Source organism: Lepidothrix coronata, unplaced genomic scaffold, assembly GCF_001604755.1.
Source record: "Lepidothrix coronata isolate B3197 unplaced genomic scaffold, Lepidothrix_coronata-1.0 Scaffold180, whole genome shotgun sequence".
In the NCBI taxonomy this organism is placed as follows: Eukaryota; Metazoa; Chordata; class Aves; order Passeriformes; family Pipridae; genus Lepidothrix; species Lepidothrix coronata.
Window position 1 is genome coordinate 2,058,591 of NW_016690360.1, and position 20,220 is coordinate 2,078,810.

Sequence of the window (20,220 nt, forward strand, 5' to 3'; positions counted from 1 at the left end):
GAACACACCCCAACAGAGCCACAGAGTCCATCACCAGCACAAAGGGGTGTCTGAGTCTGCCACAAGGCTGCTGAGGAAGGGCACGGGCCCAAGCAGAGGCAGAAGAGGCCAGTCCACACAGGAGCTCCTCTGGGAAGGTTGGGAAGAGCTCCCCTGGCTCTTCTCAGGAAACACCAGCTATGGCAAACATCCCACAGAAGGCCCTGGCCATGTCCATGCTGGGAGGACACCAGAGACCCCTGTGGTGTGGGTCTCCTGGGAGCCACAGGGATAGGCTGAGGGTTGTGTGCCCTAAGCCACAGCAGTGAGGACACCAGCCAAACTTCTCCAAGAGCCAGGAGCTTGCACAGACTCTGTGACTTCATGTCACACTTTTGTCATTGGGCTAGTGACGCCTGGTTCCAAGCTGGGATAGGCAACCTCCTCATCAGCAGAAGAGATGGGGCACCAACAGAGGGGCCAAGATGGACAGCAGCAGTGCTGCTCTGCACTGGCTTTTGGCTCACTGGCCTCAGGCATCCCGAGGTTATGGGCTGCACAGCACTGGGGCAGCTGGCACCCTGCCAGAACCCACCCACCATCCATTGCTGGTGCCTGAATGTCCCCAGCCAGGGGCAGCCAAAGCCCCAGCAGCAGTCTGGGCTTCTTTGTCTGGATCAGCTCTTCCTTGGCTCTTCTCTAGAGGGTGCAGGTGGTCTTTCCCAGAGCCACTACAGAGGGAAACACCCAGCATGCCCTTCAGCACAGTGCCCCGGGGGGGCAGAGCCAGGCACGCACCCAGGGGCTTGGCAGCCCCCAGCAGCCCCAGGTGAGCTCCAGATGGGCAGGACACGTGCAAGTGCTCTGCAAATTGCTGCAGGTCCTGCTGCTCCGGAGTCTGCTCAGGGAGACCTCCAAAACAACCAGACGTCCATGGACATCACAGCTGGCACCACAGCTGGACATGCCTGAGCTGCTGTGGAGTCACCCTTGTCCCCTACAATAACAGCATGGGGTTGCCAAGGGACTTGGAAGCCCCCTGAGCAGAGTGGGACCCAAACCCCCCCAAGTGCAAGAGAGCCCCGTAGCAACAGCATGGGATGGGAACCCCAGCTCTGCCCTGCCTCAGCAGGGTGGGCTGCATGAGGGGCTGGCATGTGGAGCAGGGGACAGCCAGGCTCTGTCTCTGTCAGGCCATGTCAGGGTGAGCTGAAGGGTGAGCTGAGGCTCCTGCAGTGAAGCTTCAGAGTTGTGCTGGAACGGAAGTTGCAGGCAGCCTGGCTCCTCCCCTCTGCCACCTGCCATCCTCCCTCCTTCCCACCAGCTGCTCTAAGGATGGACAGAGGAGCCTGACCCTTCATGGACAAGGCAGAGCCCCAGCTGTGCCCTTAAGGCTCCTTCTGGAAGCTTATTAAAAACCAAACAAGGGCATGCTAAGGAGCTTGGCTGGCAGCCAGCCCATGTCTCTGGGTAGAGCAGCCAGTGAAGTCTGGAGGCAAGAGGAGTGCTTACAGGGGCTGTAGCAACAATCAAACAAAGCTTGGCTTGCTGTCCTGCCACAGCCCAGCCCTTAGAGGAAATGAAAACCTGGAGGCTTTTGGGCTGAGGATGAGCCCTCAGAAATCTTCATCCTTCCTCTGCTCAGCCCTGTAGCGTGCCCGTTCTGCACTGACAGGTCCCATTGCCCCCATAGTGCCCAAAGCCAGCTCTTCCCTTTTGCTCCCTTCCCACCTGGGGACCCTCTTCCCCTGCTCTCCTGGCACTGCTGCCCATTTCCAAGAGTGTAACTTTGAATCCAAAATTAAGATGCATTTTGCTAGTGGAGGCTCATTCAGCACTCCTGGCAGCCTCAGTGCCCTGTGCCTGCCGCTATTTCCCACTCTTCCTGCTCAGGAGATGCACACACTGGCTGTCAGCTCTGATGGCCATGCAAGGTTGAGTTAAGAAAAAAAGTCTTGAATATGCCTTCACTTTCATCAAGCCAACTTGCAACTTAATAAAAAATAAATAAGCTTCTCTAACTGATTCCCATAGGTGCTGCTAAGGAGCACTGCTGGTCCTCCAGATTGTTGTACCAGGATGCTGGATCCTGGAGCAGCTGTTCCAAATGCCACTGTCCTGGGATAACTCCATGCAGACTGGCTGGTGGGCAGTGGCTGTTACCCATGGGTCTGGCACCCAGCAGCACTCTCATGGCAGTGCTCTGCCATGGCAGATGCCCACTGCCTCCCTGTACACACTGCCTGCCTCTGGCATGTGTCCTTGGGGTCGTTTCCATCTTAGATGGAGCTCATGAGGAAAATATTTGCTTTGGATACCACATGTAATTTTGCAGGGATCAGAAACTCTCTTGGTTTTGAAAATACAGTATTATAAGCAAATATCCAGATCTTGCTTCCCAAGAACAAGCCATGCTGTGTTAGTGGAGAAGAGCTCTCCGAGGAGTGCAAATGCAGGAGCAGCAGCTCAGCTGATGGTTCTATGACTGCCCTGGTGGTGACACAAGCAGCGAACGAGGACAAGATGAAATACCAACATGGAGCTTGTGACAGCACCAGCTGCTGCCACCAGGCTCAGAGCTGTGTGGGGCAGGACCAGCACACAGATGAGCCTGGTCCCTGCTGGTCCCAGTCCCCAGCACGTGTTCTTGAGTGCCAGGATAGGTCTCTGAAAGAGCATAAAGTTCCTTTGGAGCCATAGCAGCTGCTGAGCTGGTGCTGAGCATAACTGTCTGTGAGTTCCCACCACTCACTTCACACCCTCTGCAAAATTTCCTTTTTCTTGTTGCAGGAAAGAAATACTAAATAAAGTCTGTGCTTCCTCTGCCATGAGCATTTCAGAGCAGAGCAGAGTGTGTCCCCACCTTGTCACCAACCCTGCAGGTATGTGCCCCAGAGCTGGGCTTGCTTAGCTGGGAAGCACAACAACCCATTGGCCAGGAGCCCCTCCTGGGGGGAGCCACTCAGCAGCACTCCCTGGGAGCCCTCTGACACTGCCGAGACAGGGCATGGCTTCTGCCACTGGCTGTGCCACTGGGATTGCCTGGACTGGCAGGGAATGTCACTGCTGGGAGCAGGGCATCCTCCAGCTGGTTTTGGTTCCCAAGCCCAGCCCTGCCGCACTGAGCAGAGGGGTGAGCTCACAGGCCACCCCTGGTTGGGATTTGTGTGCTGCAGCCCCAGGCTGTCACAGCTCTGCTGGAGGTGAAAGCCGTGCCCTGGCTGAGCTGCCACAGCTGGGACACTGCTCCTGGCTGCAGGAGATGCCTCCTGCCACGGCTGCCAGCCCTGTCCCCCACCCAGCGGGATGAGGACCTGGTCTGCTCAAGAGGCTCTGAGCATTGTCTCCTCCTCCTCTCAGGAGGAAGGTCCAGGCAGGGCTCCTCACCTCACTTCAAGCGTCCAAGCAAAGCCAAGGCTGTTGTTGCCACCCAGGGGTGGACAGGACCCAAATGAGGGCAATTCCCCTCCCCATAGCCCCAAAAGCACCAGCAGCACACACCTGACTCATGCCATTGCGATGCACCTCACCTCTGCTTGCTGGGCATGGGAACAAGGAGTGTCTTCCCACACCCAGATCGGGAGGATGAGGAGGCTCTGAAGCCCCTGGAGCTGTCTGAGATGCCATGGCTCAGCGATCCATGGGGGACGTGGAGCCAGCCTATGTTTTCAGATACCCAGCCACAGAAGGAGCCTGTGGAGCGGGGGTGGAGAAGGTCTGAGAGAGCAAGCAGAAAAGAAAGGAGTGCCTTACCTTGGGGTCACAGAGCACCTCTCCCAGCCCAGTTGGAGACCCCAGCCCGCCAGGTCCCTGCTGCAAGTAGAGACACCAGCAAGGCCGAGCTGTCAGTGTTCTCCTGCTCAGGAAGAGGCTTGGACGGGAAGGAGAGTGCTGTGCTTGCTCCCAGGTGAGTGACTCACTTCCCTCTTGGCACTTGTGACGGGCTTAGCTGTGCCCTGGCTGCGCCCTGGAGCTTGACACCAGCTCCTGTGGCCCTTCCTTGGGCAGGGGACAAAAGGAACACAGTGGCGGAGGCTCCATCCTGGCCAGGGGTTTGTCACACTCCTGTGTCACCTGGTGTCTCATAGGCCTGAGGTGGGATAGCCCAGCCCTGGAGCAGCTCCCGGGCAGGGTCACTCCTCAGCTGGGCCAGGGGCACAGAGATGGCTGGGGTTCAGCAAGGGGGGCCAGCACCCTCAGCAGGTCCATCCTCTGGGCTCCTCATTTCCTTCCAGATCCTGGGGCCAGGAGCCAGCAAAGTGAGTGCTTGTTCCAAAGCTTCCATGGGAGGTGGAGACTCAGCAGGCAAAGAGCCAGGACAGGACTGCTCTGCTGTGGGAGCCCCCATATGAAAACATGAGCCAGAAGAGACTCCAGGTTGTGGCAGCTCATTCCTGTGCCCCTTCTGCAACACTATAAACCCCCCTCGGTCCTTGTGCTCCTTCAGCCTGGGAAGAAAGGGTGGTCAGACCTGTGTGGGATCCACTCCCTCTAGCTGCTGCTGGCACTGCTCTGCTCAGGGTCCACGTGGGGTTGTGTTGTGTGGCACTGGCATTGCTCAGGGCATGGGCACAACATCCGCTTGAGTCACGTGTGTTATAACAAGAAACGACATGTTTCTGTCTGCTCCCTTTAGTCCCCATGGGTTATCTAACAAGGAAATGTTGTTGGGGTTTCTTTGCTGGTAAGAGTTGGTAAGAGTTGGCTCTGGTTTTAGCAGGAAAGGAAGTGTGAGGGTTCTGAGACAGTCCTGAAGGGCCAGACAGCCAGAACCCACATGTAGCAGGCACCAGCACCGCTGTCAGAAGGAACTGGCTGTCTGCACATCCTGGAGCCCCCCAGTAAGGCTGGCAGGCACCCAGCTGGAGTATGCAGAGCTGCAGGAAGCACCCCAGCTTCCCAGTCAACCAAACTGCACCAGTATGGCCTTTCCCAACGAGGAGGCTGCCAGCCAGGTTGTGATTAAGGCAGCCAGGCTCTGCCACGCACACAGCCAGAGAACGAGGGCAGTTCATGTCCCCTCTGTGTCAGACTGGTGACACTGCACCCAGAACAGCGTGGGCAGCACAAAAGGGATGTGGAGAATTTGGAGAAGCAGAGAGCTGGCACCACAGTCTGAGCTTGAGGCACATCCTACTGAGGGAGCTGGGCTAGAACAGCCCAGAGGCAGAGGGACCATCTGATCACTGCCTGCAGCTGCTGTAAGGGAAATTGCAGAGGACAGACATGAACTCTTCTCAGTAGTGACAAACGGTGTGACAACGGGCAACAGCCACAAATTGGGTGAGGGACAGTCAGGATGAATGTCAGTGAAATATTTTCGCTACAAGGGGTGTTCATCCCTGGGATGGGAACCCAGGAAGGAGGGGGGGGTCCTCATCCTTATGCTTGCCCATATAAAACCCCAGATCTCACCTACCATTAGTGACAACCCCACCTCAAACGCAAGATCAAATTAAAGACCTACAGATGTCCTTCCCCAAAACACTCAAGTTCTGTGATCTGAACTGCAACAATCACACTGGCACATGTGCCAGTGTTATTTTCCTTTACAGGTGCTCTTCATGGAAACAAAAAGACACTGCTGCAACTCTTCCACCCAGAACAAACTGTTACAAGAGTGCCCAGAGTGTCCTTACTGCTGCCAGACAACTGTATATCCCAGAAAGGGAATGTGAATGCAGCAGGCAGCCAGAGAGGCCCATTTGAATGGCTCTGAGTGGGCTGCAGCAGAGATCTCCTGCTACAAAGACCTAATTGCCCCAAGGCACGTGCCCATTCTCATCCCCTGAGTCCAAAGCCCTCCAGCTGGTATGACAGAGAGGCTTCCTCATAGGAAGGCTGCTGAGCCTCAGCAGTGAGTAAGGCAGCTCAGCTACATCCCAGAGCAGAGCGTGCACGGCGCTCGCTGCAGTGCTGACATCGGGGCCAAGAGAAGCTGCACCCTCAAACATCTGCCCCTTCTGTTCACAACACAAAGCCAGGGCTGTGAGAGCTGCACCTGCCAAGGAGCACAAGGAGCTAACCAGGTGGGGAAGGCAGGGGAGCCCCAGCAGCAGGAGATGCACTGCCAAGAGTTCTGGAAAACAAAGCAAGGGAGGTTTCCAACCCAGGCAGTGCAGACCCACACAGGGGGGGTGCCCCAGGCCAGGCACGCTGTGCTGGGGGACAACATGGGACAACGCCCCTTTTCTTCTAGTGAGTTGTAGAATCACAGAATGTCCTGAGTTGGAATAGACCCACAAGGATCATCAAAGTCCAACTCCTGGCCCTGCACAGACACCCCAACAATCCCCCCATATGCCTGAGATCATTGTCCAAACCCTCCTGGAGCTCTGGCAGCCTTGGGGCCATGACCACTGCCCTGGGGAGCCTGTTCAGTGCCCAACCACCCTCTGAGGGAAGAACCTTTCCCTGAGATCCCTAAACCTCCCCTGATACAACTTCATGCTGTTCCCTCAGGTTGAGGGAACCCTAGGAATGTAGGACTCAGCTGCCCCAGCAGGGGAGGTCTGGCTCACACTGCAGCTTGCAAGAGGAAAAGGAAGACAAGGCAGCCCATCTCTGTAGATATCACGCTGCTATCACCCTCCTGTTTCTGAGGGAAACACTACATTAAAGGCCAACCTATCACAGTTGTCTCCAGTTTCAGTTGTTTTAAGAGAAAGACTAGCAAAAGAACCTGTCATCTGGAAGGAGAGGAGAGGACAAGCCATTGATCTCTCTCACCTGGGTCCCTCTATTCAGTACTTCACTGGCTGCAGTTAATCCCCCCAAAACTAGCTAAGGCCTGAAATACAAATAGCACACAGTGAACGAGCTGTTCCTGCCCAGGGAGAAGGGGTTGATGGCGAATTCAGAGCACATCACTGTGTTTGCCAAACTAAGATAAACGTTAAGTAAAACACCGATTTATGTATTATCAAGAAGAGATTTCATCTCTGGCTAAGCCCTCAGGCCATAACCTGGTCTAGCCTTTACTGAATGGCTTTACTACCCGGTGAAATCAAGACCTCAGCCTGTCTACACACTCGGGATCCTCCATTCTCATCACTAAATTGCACAGTAGCACCGGCAGGAAGGTGCTGCCCCCTCCTCTTTATCCTCATGTGAGTTGTTTCTTTTGCAGTTGCCCTTTTCTATCTTCAGACACAAGAAAACAAGTACCTTGCAAAGGTCCTTTCCCATCCCACTAGTGAACAGCAGACACACCTTTGCCAAGTGCATAGGGAGGGAAAGACAAGCTCCCTTCCTCAGATTGAAACCAAGAGCTTCAGGAGTGACCTCTGGGCTTCCAGAAAACAAAGCCAGACTCTAGTCGATCCCCATGTACATCTGTGCGAACTGGACACAGAGGAGAAGCTATTTCCATGGGAAATCAAAGCCAAGACTCTACTGAAAGGTGCTTCTGCAGCTCCCTGATACCTTTTCTCCTTCTGAAAGAAAACAAAGTTACTCCTTATTCCCACCGATGAATTTTCTGGTCCTGCACATCAAGGGCAAATAGTTTAGTCTGTGAGAACCACTGACCCAAAAACAGCTCCAGGGAGAGCAGAGGCCTAGAGATCCCTCCCTCTACACATCTCTACCTTTTGAAATTAAACAGCATTCCATTCAATTCATCCCACTGCCTTGGCATCTGTGGGGATCCACGTTGTGCACTCGTATTCACCCAGGCAATTCAGACCAGTTTGTTTCTACAGAGTATACAAGGATCAGAATTAACCTCCCAGTGGAGCAGAGAAATACTCAGAGAAGGGCCAGGTACTTCAGTGCAGCCCAAGACCCCTCTGGCAGATGGGAAGCTTCTCAGGACTTGGCTGGGTAGATAAGACAGGAAAAACTGCATATGTAGACACAGAAGCATATCACAGGCAGGGCAGGAAGCAAAGGAAACAGGAACAGCTAAATTGAGAATGACACTGTGTTGTTGCAAGCTGTCCCAAACCAGTCAGATCCACTGGAAAACAGTGACTCCACTGCAGAAGCCCATGGACCTGGACATTGTGACTCTGGTCCCAGCTGCACCCCTCGAGAGCCAGTGGTGAGCCACTGCCCTGGGCACATTCTCATCAACACACACAGCTCTGAGAAGCAGAATCAGAGCTTAATATGGGTCTTACAAATGTTTCAAGTTCTCACGGGGCCCATCCTGAGCTACCTGAAAAAAATGTAAAGAAAAGATCTGAAAGGGCAGCAAAGACATCACACCATCAGCAAAGAAATGCTGCTAGAGACAAGTGTTTCAGGGTCAAACGGAAGGACCCTGGGACAAAAGTGATGGGGACAGATCTTTAAAACAGAAATACTTTGACAGGGAAGAAAAGGCAGACAGGTTGGAGGGGCAGCATGTCCTCTGGGCACTGAGAAACTGCACTTGGAACCACTGATGGTGTGAGCTGCTGCCCAGCACTACTCATGTCTTACAGCCAAGGAGCAGAGGAGATTACATCTGAGAGGCAGCACCACAAGCTAACTGATATTTTCCCCAGAACAAACATGGCCAATTGCTGCCTCGACAAGGAAGTTGTGTCCTACCAATGCATTCTCAGTTACTGGAGGATTAGGTTCCACCAATAAAAAGTAATTTCAGTGCCTGAACAGAGATGCTGCACAGTTCAGTGTCACCCAGACCTGCCAGCCCATCTTAGTCTGCTGCTAATTATTAGTGTTTGGCTCATGTGCCACCCGAACATCACCAACATGCTACTCTTTAACAATGTTTTGCCCCTCGAGGTTCAGCTCAAGGGATCTATTTAGCAGGTTACACTCACAGGACAAGTAATGTCAAGAAACTACATTCCTGTGTTTATACAGGAAATAGGAACTGTGTTCTGATGTGTTAAGAGCTATTTAATGTATAAAGTACCAAAATACCTTCATTTTATATGGGAAGGATATTTCATTTTACATCTGGTCACACAGACCAGTGCATGAGGAAGAGAAAGGAAGGTGAGGGGAGAGCACCAGCCCCCTTCAGCAGGTTCAGCCAAGTCCTGGTCCTATCAGGATGCACCACCTTCCCTGGGAACTGCTCTTCCTGCAGACACCTGTTGTGTAACACAACAACTCGGTCATGTCACTCCTCTCCAGCAGGAATAGGAGGCAGTTCATCAGAACTGAGAGCTGGGAAACGAGCAGCTGGAGGCACCTCTCCAGGGCCAGCAGAAGCAATCCTGCCGGACTGAGCCGCTGCTCAGGAGCAGCACAACGCATCACACTCACTTGAAGACAAGTGGAAGGAGCTGGTAACAGCAGTGAGAAGGAAGGAGAGCAGCACCTTCGTGGAAGCAGCTCTTCACGGGACCCAGGTATAGGGCTGGCCATGAGGACAGATGGGAAGAGCTTGCAGAATGGTCTCCAGAGGAACCTGCCCAGCACACGCGAGACTGTAGCACATTCCATTAAATAGTTCAGAATCTCTTAAAAAACATACAATACACAGAAAGCAGGAATTTAGAAATCCAAAGTCATGAGTTTGAGCTCACCTCACAGCTCCGAGGAGTTATGCTCCTGACAGGTGCCCAAGGCCTCCCAACCCATCCACACTCCCCCAGGGCCCAGCCACAAGCTCAGTCCTCAGCACAGACCCTGGCACGCCTGCCTCCACCCAGGCAGCATCCCAGGAAGAGCCATCCTCTCCCAGCCTCCTGGGTATGTCTCTGAGGACTGTCACTTCAAAATACAAGCCAGAACAGACTTTGGGATGGCAGCAGACCCTTACTGGGTAACGTGTGCATGCTGAAGAGCAGCACCATCTCAGTGGTAGCACTCCATTCACACCCTTGTTATTGCATTTTTTTAATAATTCCAAGAAAAAAAACAGTAATTTGGGTAAAAATTTATTTTACATACAGACCATTGCAGCTTAACTATTAATCAAGAGAAGTTACTTTCCTTTATAGGAAGTGACTAGCAGGTCACTGAGATTAACAGAAGTCTAAGTCTGAGAGCTGGGATTTTAGTTTGGAAATCTTGGGGGCAGGTTCCTTCCAAGCACCACTCAGTGCAGTGAGGAGCTGCAGGACCTAAGTGCTGGCCAGCTGCACTGACTGTGCTGGAAGCACAATCCCAGAGCCAGTCCAGACCTTTCCCAAGCTGAACTTGCTGAGAAAGATGATGCCTGGAAAGGTTTGGATACATTTCCAATATCTTGTTCAGCTCTCAAACTAGAAACAGAAGTGGTGAAACAGCACAGTCTCTGTGAAGTACAAAACACCAAGTTACAGGGCAGCAGACACAGGGACAGCAGGAATGGCGGGGACTCTCCTAAGCCAAGTGTTCTATGTGGAGCGGGGCCTTGGCCGGGGTCATTCTCTGGCCCTACTTCGAATGGACTGAGTACAAAAAATACTTCAACCAATAATTAATTGTACTGGAAACAAACAGTCTACTAAAAAGCATATCTTACTCTAGGTGCCAATGAGTCCTTAAAGCAGAGAGGGGACTGAGGAGCTGCATTTGGGCAGTGCTGCCAGGATCATTCACGCTGCTCCATTTTTACTTTGGGAGGTCTGAGGAAGGTCCTGTTTTTCTTTTCTTTCTTCCCCTTTGTATTTGCCTGGAAATTTCTCCAGCTGTCTACACGGCCATCCCGACTTTCCTGGGAACAACAGAGAGGAAGTGGAGAGTTAAAAAGTGAAAGAGGCAGAGCACAGGCAGCATATACCCATTTCAGTAGCAATTTTCCCTTATCCAGCAGCCCCTGGCAGCCTAAGACACACAGACATTGGGAAGAGCCAGAGCAACACAGTGCAGTGGAACTACAAGTGAGCTTAGACACACCAGTAAAAGCACTCTGCTGTTTCTTGTTTCAGAAACAACCAGCTTGGGTTGGGCAGTCCTGACTAGTCTCAGCTGAATCCTCTAATGTGTAAAGATAAAAAGAAACCTCCTCTCCAATGACTGTTCCTAATCTGCCAGCCCAGAACGTGCCATCTCTTTTCTCTGTCTCACCTCCTCACTCTCCTGGTGCTGCAGCTTGGAGGCAGGGAGAAGAGAGAAGGAAAACATACTGCTGCCTTCTCTCACGCTTCTCACCCCAAGTCTCACCATATTGACACAATGAGAAAAGGTCTCTGGTGCACTTTTCTCCTCTCCCTGCCCTACCTGCAGAGCAGCAGAAACCTTTCCTGAGGAGATAACAAAACCAAAAAATTTAAAAAAAATAAAAACATGAATGAACAATCTAGCTCATTGTTTCATGAGGTCCTGCACATCCTTAATGACTTCTTTCCTGCCCACCACCCCTGCACGTCTCAGGTCTTCAACTCTGGTGTGTAATGAAGGAGCAGTTACAGGCTAGATCGAGTATCCTGGTGGGCTGTAGGTTTGACCCCTAGAATAGCAGCACAACGACCACAAACCACTTTGGACACGCCTAAACCCTGACAGCAGCATGGCAGAGTACAGGGAAGTGACTGTCAATCATGTTTCTGATATTTAGAGGAGACACAGATTCCATAAGTGTTAGCAACCAGACTGGGAAGTACCACCAACAGCCCACACAAGCAGTTGCCAGATTAAGTTTTGCCAGTCTCCAGTGACCTGGGCTAAGCAACAATTCAAATTCACAACTAGAGACAAGAATGAACTGCTGACGTAGGTGAACAATACTATACCTTAACTGACCAGACCCGTTTCTGCACAGGTGATACGAAAGCCCTTCTGGGCTCTTCTCTCTACACATGGACCACCCAGGCTAGTGCAGATCTTTTACTTAAATTATCTTATAGACTTGCATACAAAAGGTCTCATCTCTCTGTGGCCATCCCATGCAGCATGGCCAAGAATTGTTGAGGCCCATCCTGAAAGTTAAACTGCTAATTACCTCAAAGTTCTTCTGCCATTCTCGTTCTCGTTTAGCTTTCTCTTGTGCTTCAATTTCCTCTTCCCTCTGCCGCTTCCTGGAAGGGAACCACACACAAGTCATGAACCCACAAGCATCTACTTTAAAGAAACAGTAGTACTTTCAGAACATCTTGGAAAGCTCTTCTGATTTCTTGACAGACTACAGAAGAGATAGATATGCACACCTAAATAGCACAGCAAATAGAATTTTGTTTCAAATTTGGAAGAGCAGCAAGCAGAGATGATGGTTTGGCCCCACTGACAGCATGCACACAATTAGTGAATCAGCTTCTCCTGCTCAGTAAAACAAGTTGGACTCCTTCATAACTCTAGTGGTAAGTCTCTAAAACTGTTGAGAGTACATATTTTGAGAAGTTGATAGCCACTTGAACATGCAAGGTAGGAATTAAATTTTTATCCCCCTAATTTTCATCTGTAATCAAAAGCAGTGGCCTGCAGCCATCTCTCACCTCACTGACCAGCATAGAACCACTCTCTAGGAAGTGCATCCACAGTGAGCATTCAGGCAACATGTGATCAAAACATCTAAAATAGTTCAGGATCACACATGCCACAGGGTATTTCTGACACTTCATTAAAATTAAAAATCAATCCTTTGCATGCCAACAGCACGCAGAATTGTGTCACCATTTCACTGTTGTGGCTGGCCTCCATGTGTACACATAAGAGAATACAAGCATACCAAATATATTAATGCCTTCAACACAGGAGGGCAAATTTCCTGTGTGCTTTTCTCAAGTACAGAGCTCTACAACCCACAGGCTGCACAGAGAAGTGGGGGAATCTACATTATTGGAGATCAGCTTGACAGAACCCTTGTTAATCTAATCTAAGGCCTTAACTTCAGCAGGAGGTCAGACCAGATGATCTCCAGAGGTTCATTCCAACTTAGACTATTTGAAGACTCTATGGTCCCTTATCTTCTCTGAGGAAGCATGAGGGGGAAGAAGAGCCTGAATTGCACAAGCAGAACATTGCTTATACCTTTCATGCATTTCTTTTGCTTCTCTTTCTTTCCTCTTAATTTCCAGTTCAGCAAAGAGCTTCATTGTCTGTTTGTATACGGCTTGTTTGAACTGTAAAACACAAATCCAGTCTTAAAATAATGCCCATTAACATAGCTAAAGTCTATTTTACATATGAATGTAAGAAGCACAAGAAGAAAGTGATCCATAGGTGTGCCCACATAACCCTTATCCTACTCTGACAGCGGTCAATAGCAGCAGCACACAAAAAGGTATAAACCACTGCTGACTAAATTCTGGCCCTGGCACCAGGAAGCAACTACATATTAGCCTCATATTAGTCTTGTTTTAATTTGTATAGATGAAGTTGTGTCTAAACAGAACTGTTCATTTCAAACTCTCTTTAAGTCTTGCAATTTTACATTTGACAAAAAAAGGCAAAATGGTCACTGTTTAGAGAGTAATTTTTCAGCAGATCTTGATGTGTTGTAAAAATCTAGCATTTCCCAGTAGGAAATCAGTATACTTAAAACAACCTTAATTACTAAAGAACAGCAAGAGACTTATGAAAATCAGTGGAAAATAGAATGGTTATGGGGTTACTGTGTTGATATTAACAGGAAAAAATCACTTTCCACAAAAAAAAAGGTGACGAAAGCAAGACTCATGAAGTCAGTGTTTGGAAATCATCTGTCATTGTTACAGCTTCTCATATCACTTTTTCAGACTAGAACCCAGGTAAAAAGAACTAAATTATGCCATGCCTTTTTTAATACAGGTGATTTGTTGCAGAACAGCACATCTGTCCTCCAGTGCTATATGGAAGAAACAGCCAGAACAGCTCTCACCCAAAAAACTCCCAGAGCTCATTTTAGCCACACTGCAGTGGGTCCTACACACGCCTCTGCGGGCAGCAGGAATGCCACAGTTCCAGCAGTCAGAAGACAACAAGAAATTAAATTCAAAAAAGACTGCATGATGCACAAGCAATGAAGAATTGCTCCAAGAAAATAAGAGGGTATTTTGGTCCATATAATCTGATATATTTACTCTTTACACTACAGTTAAACTATTTTCCAAAGCACAGGGGTATCACCTGACACATGGTACTCTACAGAGGCTAAGTAGAATTTGCTCTTCTGTAACTGTACGGATTTACAACATTAACAAGTCTAATAAATACTTCTTCACTGGTTTTGAATCTTAATTCCTCAAAACATGCTTTGTACTCCCCAGTTTCTCTGAACAGTGTACGACTTACAACTTCAGGATCATCTTCCTCTACAGTGGGAGGTTTTCCATCCTTCTTCAACTGTTTCTTTTTTTCTTTCACCTAAAGATTGGGAACAAAAATAAGAACCTTAGAAGTCTTATAGGCCTAACACAATTGTATCCAAGTAGTTCTGTATTCCTACTCCAACACGTAGGAAGAAGTCCGTTCTTCATCACACTGATTTTTTTATTTCAGACCAAACTGTTCTAGGCCCAGATAAACACTTACAAGATCACTATCACACAAACTGTAGTAATTAAAAGTATTATGTTGGATGCTATTCCTTCAATACAATCCCTTCTGGGTATTTTTAACAGATATATTCTTATCAAATATACACCATCCAAACCAGCAGGAAATTTATTTTGCTATTTGATATTCAAGTGACTAAAATAACAAGCAGAACATCAAGTGTCCCTTGTGTTAAGAGTATCTGAGTTCTCCCATATCATCTGCTTCCTCAAGCTTATCGTGTTTTAGCCCACCCACATCACTCAACTAACTTCTTGGCCAGTGCAATCCAAGCTCCTTTTCTTATAGGTCAATATCCTCCAAACTTCCCAGTCTCCTGCTGTCACCACCTATTCTCTTCTATCTACACACAACTGAACTGCATCATTCATTCATAGACTTGGAAAAAAATATTTAGGTCAGATCATGTGATCTGACCTAATTATTTCAAGTACTGAATTTCACTGAATTATCTAGCACTGAGCTCAACAGCAGTCCTGCACACAGCAGATTTGTTCCTGCTGTGAAGAGCTTGGAGCCCACCTGCACAGCTCCATTACAAGGTTTGATTGATTGATTTGATTGATTACCACTCACCCCCATCCCTAGATGTTCCCATACTTACAGTGTGTTCCACATATTCTTTTCCTGCCTGTATCACATCCAAGGCTCTCTTCTTTTGCTCCTGATCTAGCAGCAGCTTGTACGCTTTATCTACAGCTAACAAAAAGGAGCAACGTTAATAGCACCAGTCACGTTCACAAGGCATCACAAGAATGCTACTTGTTGGCATTAAAAATCTGGCTTCTAGAATTTGTGGGTGTCATTTGTTTGGCAGGGTTTTTTTGTATTAAATACATCTAGGTAAGTGATAACATGATTAGTTAAATGAGTTTTAGGGTATAGTAATGGTAGGAACTATCCCATATCTTCTGGAGGCAGCAGGTGAAAGTATCAGTCCTACCAGCTGTAGTTATAGGGCATAAGGTGAGTTTAAGGTGCAGAACACCTCACTGTGATGCAAAGCATACATCTCAAACCATCACATTACTTCTGTCGTATGGTCATTGAATACAATCTAATGCACAGATCAAACAGCTTTTCTTGAACAATCCCAAAACCCCACAGAGGTGTCTGTCCCCGTTGTGACATGACAATGCCACTGTTGCCACCTAGTGCCACTTGCTGAAATGTCACCACCCCACACAGCTGCTGCTCCCACAGCTGCTTCTATCCCTGCTAAAGCACCTCTGCAGCAACCTTTGTCCCCTCCACCCCAACGAACATTTAAACCAGCACCAGAAAAGCAGCATTAACTACTAAACCAGAGCAACACAGAGAAAGGGCGAGTGTTACCTTCAAATGCCTTCTGGGCTCTATCTGCATCGTCTTGGTTTTTGTCTGGATGCACCAGTATTGACAGCTGCAAGAGAAAGGATTTTGCTATCAAGATCATTGTAAAAGATGAAGAGTATCTCAGAGATTTTTGAGAGGAGTGAAATAGTCTCAGACAGAAAGAATCCCAAGGGGTCACATTACTTTGTACACGGACAACTCATGCAGAAGTATGTGCCAGTACACACTGATAAATCAAACAATCCGTCTAACAAACAGGCTATCCGAGAAAAGCTGCAGTTTGGGAAGTGTGGAAAAATCTAAACAGTCCTCAGCTGCAGTGCCCGGGCTGATATGAACCCCTTGGTCACACAAGTTTTATATCCTTGGTCTTGACAAAAACCAAATCCACAAAGATCATCCTTAACCAAATTCTCCCAAGAAGTTCTCCAGTATCCCTAAGGTTGTCCAAACACCAAACTATTCAGAGTGGTAAAGTTTTTCGTTAGGCTACTTTACTAAAAGTTAAGAAAATTTCTTCCTGTGCTTTGGCAGAGACAGGACATGGATCACTACCATCCTTAGGGCAACTTTAACTGTGCTGGAAAGCACATGTCCTCCTCCACATTCCTTTTCCAGACAAAGTTCTTTCAAACTTTCCCCATATAGCTATTTTTTCTAAATCTCTTATTTTTGCTATTGCTGTACAGATCAGCAACTGAAACTGCATTAGTGCCAAAGAATGCAAAATAACTACTCTACAGCTGCCACTTTCTAGTTCCCAGGGAAAAAGTTTGCCTTCAGTCCTGAACAGATTTACTTGTCTTCTTTCCCCTCTGTTGGCTGTTCCACATACTGTATTTTTCACTTCATCACCTTGACTGCAAAACATCTCCCTGTAGTATTTTACCAGCTCAAAGCTGAGACAGCCCCAGTTTATTGTCTCACAGAGCCGAGAAGCCAGATACAGATCAAAAGTTTATCCTTCCACCTCCCATCTACAGGAGGAGCCCATATCCCATCACCAATTTGGCAGGCACATTCCTCTGCCAGCCAGCACTCACAGCATTAATTCAGGTGGAGGCCACGGCCCTACAAATACCCTTTCTTTGCTGCATGTGCTGATTAAACTCAAATTTTTCCTGCAGGTTTGTCAGCAGAGGGAAGCTGGGGTAATGTTTCCTTTGTTACAGACAGGTCAGTGAGGAGGACTGCTGCTGTTCCCAGTAACCAAGCCACCAAAAATGCCCACTGAAATTCTTAAAGAAACATCAGAGAAAATACACTTCTGGATTCAAGTCCATATTATAGAGAAAAATACCTTTTTTCAGATTTCTGATGAGTTTTCATCTTCTCCTTGAAGTCCAGTTCAATAAGCTGATAATACATGGGTATATCAGTTTGCAACAGCCCCCTGACACACTGCACAGGCAAAGCAGCCAATCATGCATGGACCAGGGACACTCCTGCAGCTCTCCTCTTGTTGATACAAGCATTGTTCTATGCATTTCTGTCAAAAATGGCCACTCCTCTACCCAAGAACAGCTTTATCACCATTTTTCTTGAGCCCAAGCCCAGCTCCACAATCTCAAAAGAACTTCTAGTTTCCTTCCAGGGACTTCAAGTGCAAAAGCCAAATACCTGTCGGAATCTTTTCTTTATCTCTTCATCTGTGGCTTCAGGATCCATCTGCAGCACCTAAAAGACACCATGAGAGCAAAGGAAGTTTGATGCTACTCTCCATGAATCAGGTTTCTGGCAGTAAGTTCTAACACTCTTATGAGGAGCGGCTGAAACCACTTGGTTTGTTCAGCCTGGAGGAGACTGAGGTCAGACTTCATTGGGGTCTTTAACATCCACACGAGGGGCAGGTACTGATCTCTTCACTCTCGTGACCAGTGATGGGACTCAAAGAAACAACATGAAACTGAGTCAGGGGAGGTTTAGGTTGGACATCAGGAGAAGGTTTTCCACCTAGAGGGTGGCTGAACACTGGGACAGACTCCCCTGGGCAGCGGTCACAGCATCAAGCCTGAGTTCAAGAAGTGTTTGGACAATGCTCTCAGGGACAGGGTGGGATTGTTGGGGTGTCCTTTTCAGGACCAGAAGTTGGACTCAGTGATCCTGATGGGTCCCTTCCAGCTCAGCACATTCTGTAACACTTGGTTCACTGGCACACAGACACACGTCAGAAAGCTTCCTCCATCACAATATGAATTTTCACCCAGTAAAACAAAAACATTTTAGTAGTCATCATCTTTGTGACACTCTACTTCTGCTAATGCTAGATTCCTCTGACTATGCCAGTGCCCTTTCTACACTCAAGCCTTGTGTAGACAGCTGCCATCCATAACTTGGTCTGAACCTTCAACCAGTCCTGTAGCAGTGTTCAGTCTGGCAGAAACAGAAGCATATGGGGGCTTTGGAACACTGTCAGGTCATTCATAACTGAGAACTCTGGGCAGGAAACCACCATTTGTAAGAATTTATTCATTTTATCATTTTAAAAGAAGACAGTAGAGTTTTACTGTTTAGTTTCCATGAATGAGACCACTTGTCTACTGATCTTTATGGATGTGGCAAAGTTTAGGAGCTCTTCTGTGAATTAATTTACTGAAAAGAAGATCTAAGCAACAAGTGAGCAGATTCACGGTAGTCTGTAAATAAAAAATACTCTCCCACAGGAAAGCTACAGTCTACTCCCAAATGGCTTTCTTAATTTACTCTCCAAGTCAAAGATCTAAGATCTACACAAAACTGAATGTTGTCAGAGTGAACCTGCCAACTGATCTGGGTCTACAAAAAGACCTGAACTGGGTCTTCTAGCCCTGAACTGGGTCTACAAAAAGCACTTGGGGCTTTAAAAAGGCAGAGAAGATGATATCAAGAAGGAATACACACAGGGAAAGCCAGCTCCAGCTGAATACCACAATAATTATTTACTGTGTTCTTCAGGCTACACAAGTTCAGTGGGATGAACACACAAAATAAAACACAGAACTAGAAATGCTGAATTAAGAAAGCTCTGACCAGAACTTGCCAAGCTGCCACCTCCAGCTGTTACTTTTCTGTTCAGAAAGTACCCAGCACTGATCTGCCAAATCTTCCAGTGATGTTGCATGAGGGAAATGTGACAAAAGAACATAGTTTGCACCGCCATCAGTGAGAAAGAAAGCGTGCACACAGATACCATCCTTCTGCTTCTGCACAACTTTTGCACAGTAACCTGTACCTAGAGATTTTGGGTTCTTTATGTTCAGTCTTTTACTGCAATAAAATACTCAGGAAATCGAGAAGTTGGTAGACTAAGTCAGAAGGGAGGACAAAATGTTCAAACTAACCTCAAAAGGGTTCAAGTTGAAATAGGAAGATCCGGGTCGGGTCAGCCTGTCAATTTGGTTTTTTGATGTTAAAACAGAGTCTCGTTTTTCAATTTGCTTTACCTGAAGAACAAGAGAGACCTGCATTAACTGACCATCACAACATCCTTACCTGTTTTTCCCCGCGATTACTACACCAGTTACACTGGTCCCCTACTACAATTCACTATACTTCTTGCTCGCCTCAAGCTTGTGGTTATTTTACCGAAGCTGTAGCAAAGCATATCACTGAGCCTTTTATATAGCACAACAGTATTTTTAATGTTACATTTTAACCATAAAAAACCCTGCAGAGCACTTCTGCCCGTCTATCCTTCAGCTTGCTCTACAGCTGTGCCTCTTCCCTTCCCCTTGCTCTTCCAGCAGCCCTGTCGCTGTGATTCCTTTGAAAACACCGCGCTATTGCTTGTAACCCGCTGCTGGCAGTACAGCCCTTTAAACACATGAAGTGATACCGATGCAAGTACACAAATCCACTTCACTCTGACCACAGGTTATTTAGTTCAGTTCAGTTTACTTTTTGCTCTTCATAGTACTACGCCAAAACCAAGCCACGTGTTTATATTTAATGTTCAGTTTTATTTACAGATATACGGATCTGCCGAACCAGCACGGCCTCTGTGCGGGCAGCTCAGGTAAAATACCCAGGCTACGCCCCAAGTCCCGGCACAGGGAAGGGGCCCCGGGGACAGGTTCCCACACCCGGGCACGGGGTGCCGCGCTCAGGGCCGGGCGGTACAGCCTCCAGCGAGCCGAGCGCGGGGCCTCCCCGGGCAGCGCCGGGGCTGCCAGAGGGCCGGGTCGAGCACAGACAGGACGGACCCCCCGCCCCCGCCGCTCGCCCGCCCCCCGCCCAGCGCCCACAGCGGCTCCGCCCGGCCCGCCTATCGGCGGCCCCCGGGCCTGGCACAGCGCGGTCCCGCGCGGCCCGCGGGCCCCGGCGCTGCGGGGGGAGGCGGCGGGGCCGGGCAGAGCGGGGGCAGCGGGGCCCGGCGCGGGCGGTACCTCATTGTAGAAGGTCAGGAACGCGTCCTCGGCCGCGCCCGCGCCGGGCCCCGCCGCCGCCATGGCCGCCGCACCACGTGACCACGCCGTCGCGCCACGTGACCGCGCCAACAGACACCACCCCCGCGGGGCGCGCGGGAGGGCCCCGCCTGTGACGTCTCACGGCCCCGCCCCCCGCCGT

The 20,220-nt window shown here is 49.0% G+C and overlaps 1 protein-coding gene across 1 annotated transcript; it reads right to left on the bottom strand.

Moving 5' to 3' along the window:
- Nucleotides 1-9,805: 9,805 nt before the first annotated feature.
- On the bottom strand, nucleotides 9,806-20,133 carry DNAJC8 (DnaJ heat shock protein family (Hsp40) member C8). The gene is made up of 9 exons (XM_017830562.1): nucleotides 20,040-20,133; nucleotides 18,996-19,097; nucleotides 17,296-17,352; nucleotides 15,676-15,742; nucleotides 14,945-15,039; nucleotides 14,077-14,148; nucleotides 12,835-12,926; nucleotides 11,810-11,885; nucleotides 9,806-10,582 (listed from the first exon to the last, which is right to left on the bottom strand). The coding sequence occupies exons 1-9, from the start codon at nucleotides 20,100-20,102 to the stop codon at nucleotides 10,460-10,462; spliced, it is 747 nt and encodes a 248-aa protein (XP_017686051.1). The 5' UTR covers nucleotides 20,103-20,133; the 3' UTR covers nucleotides 9,806-10,459.
- Nucleotides 20,134-20,220: the final 87 nt, after the last annotated feature.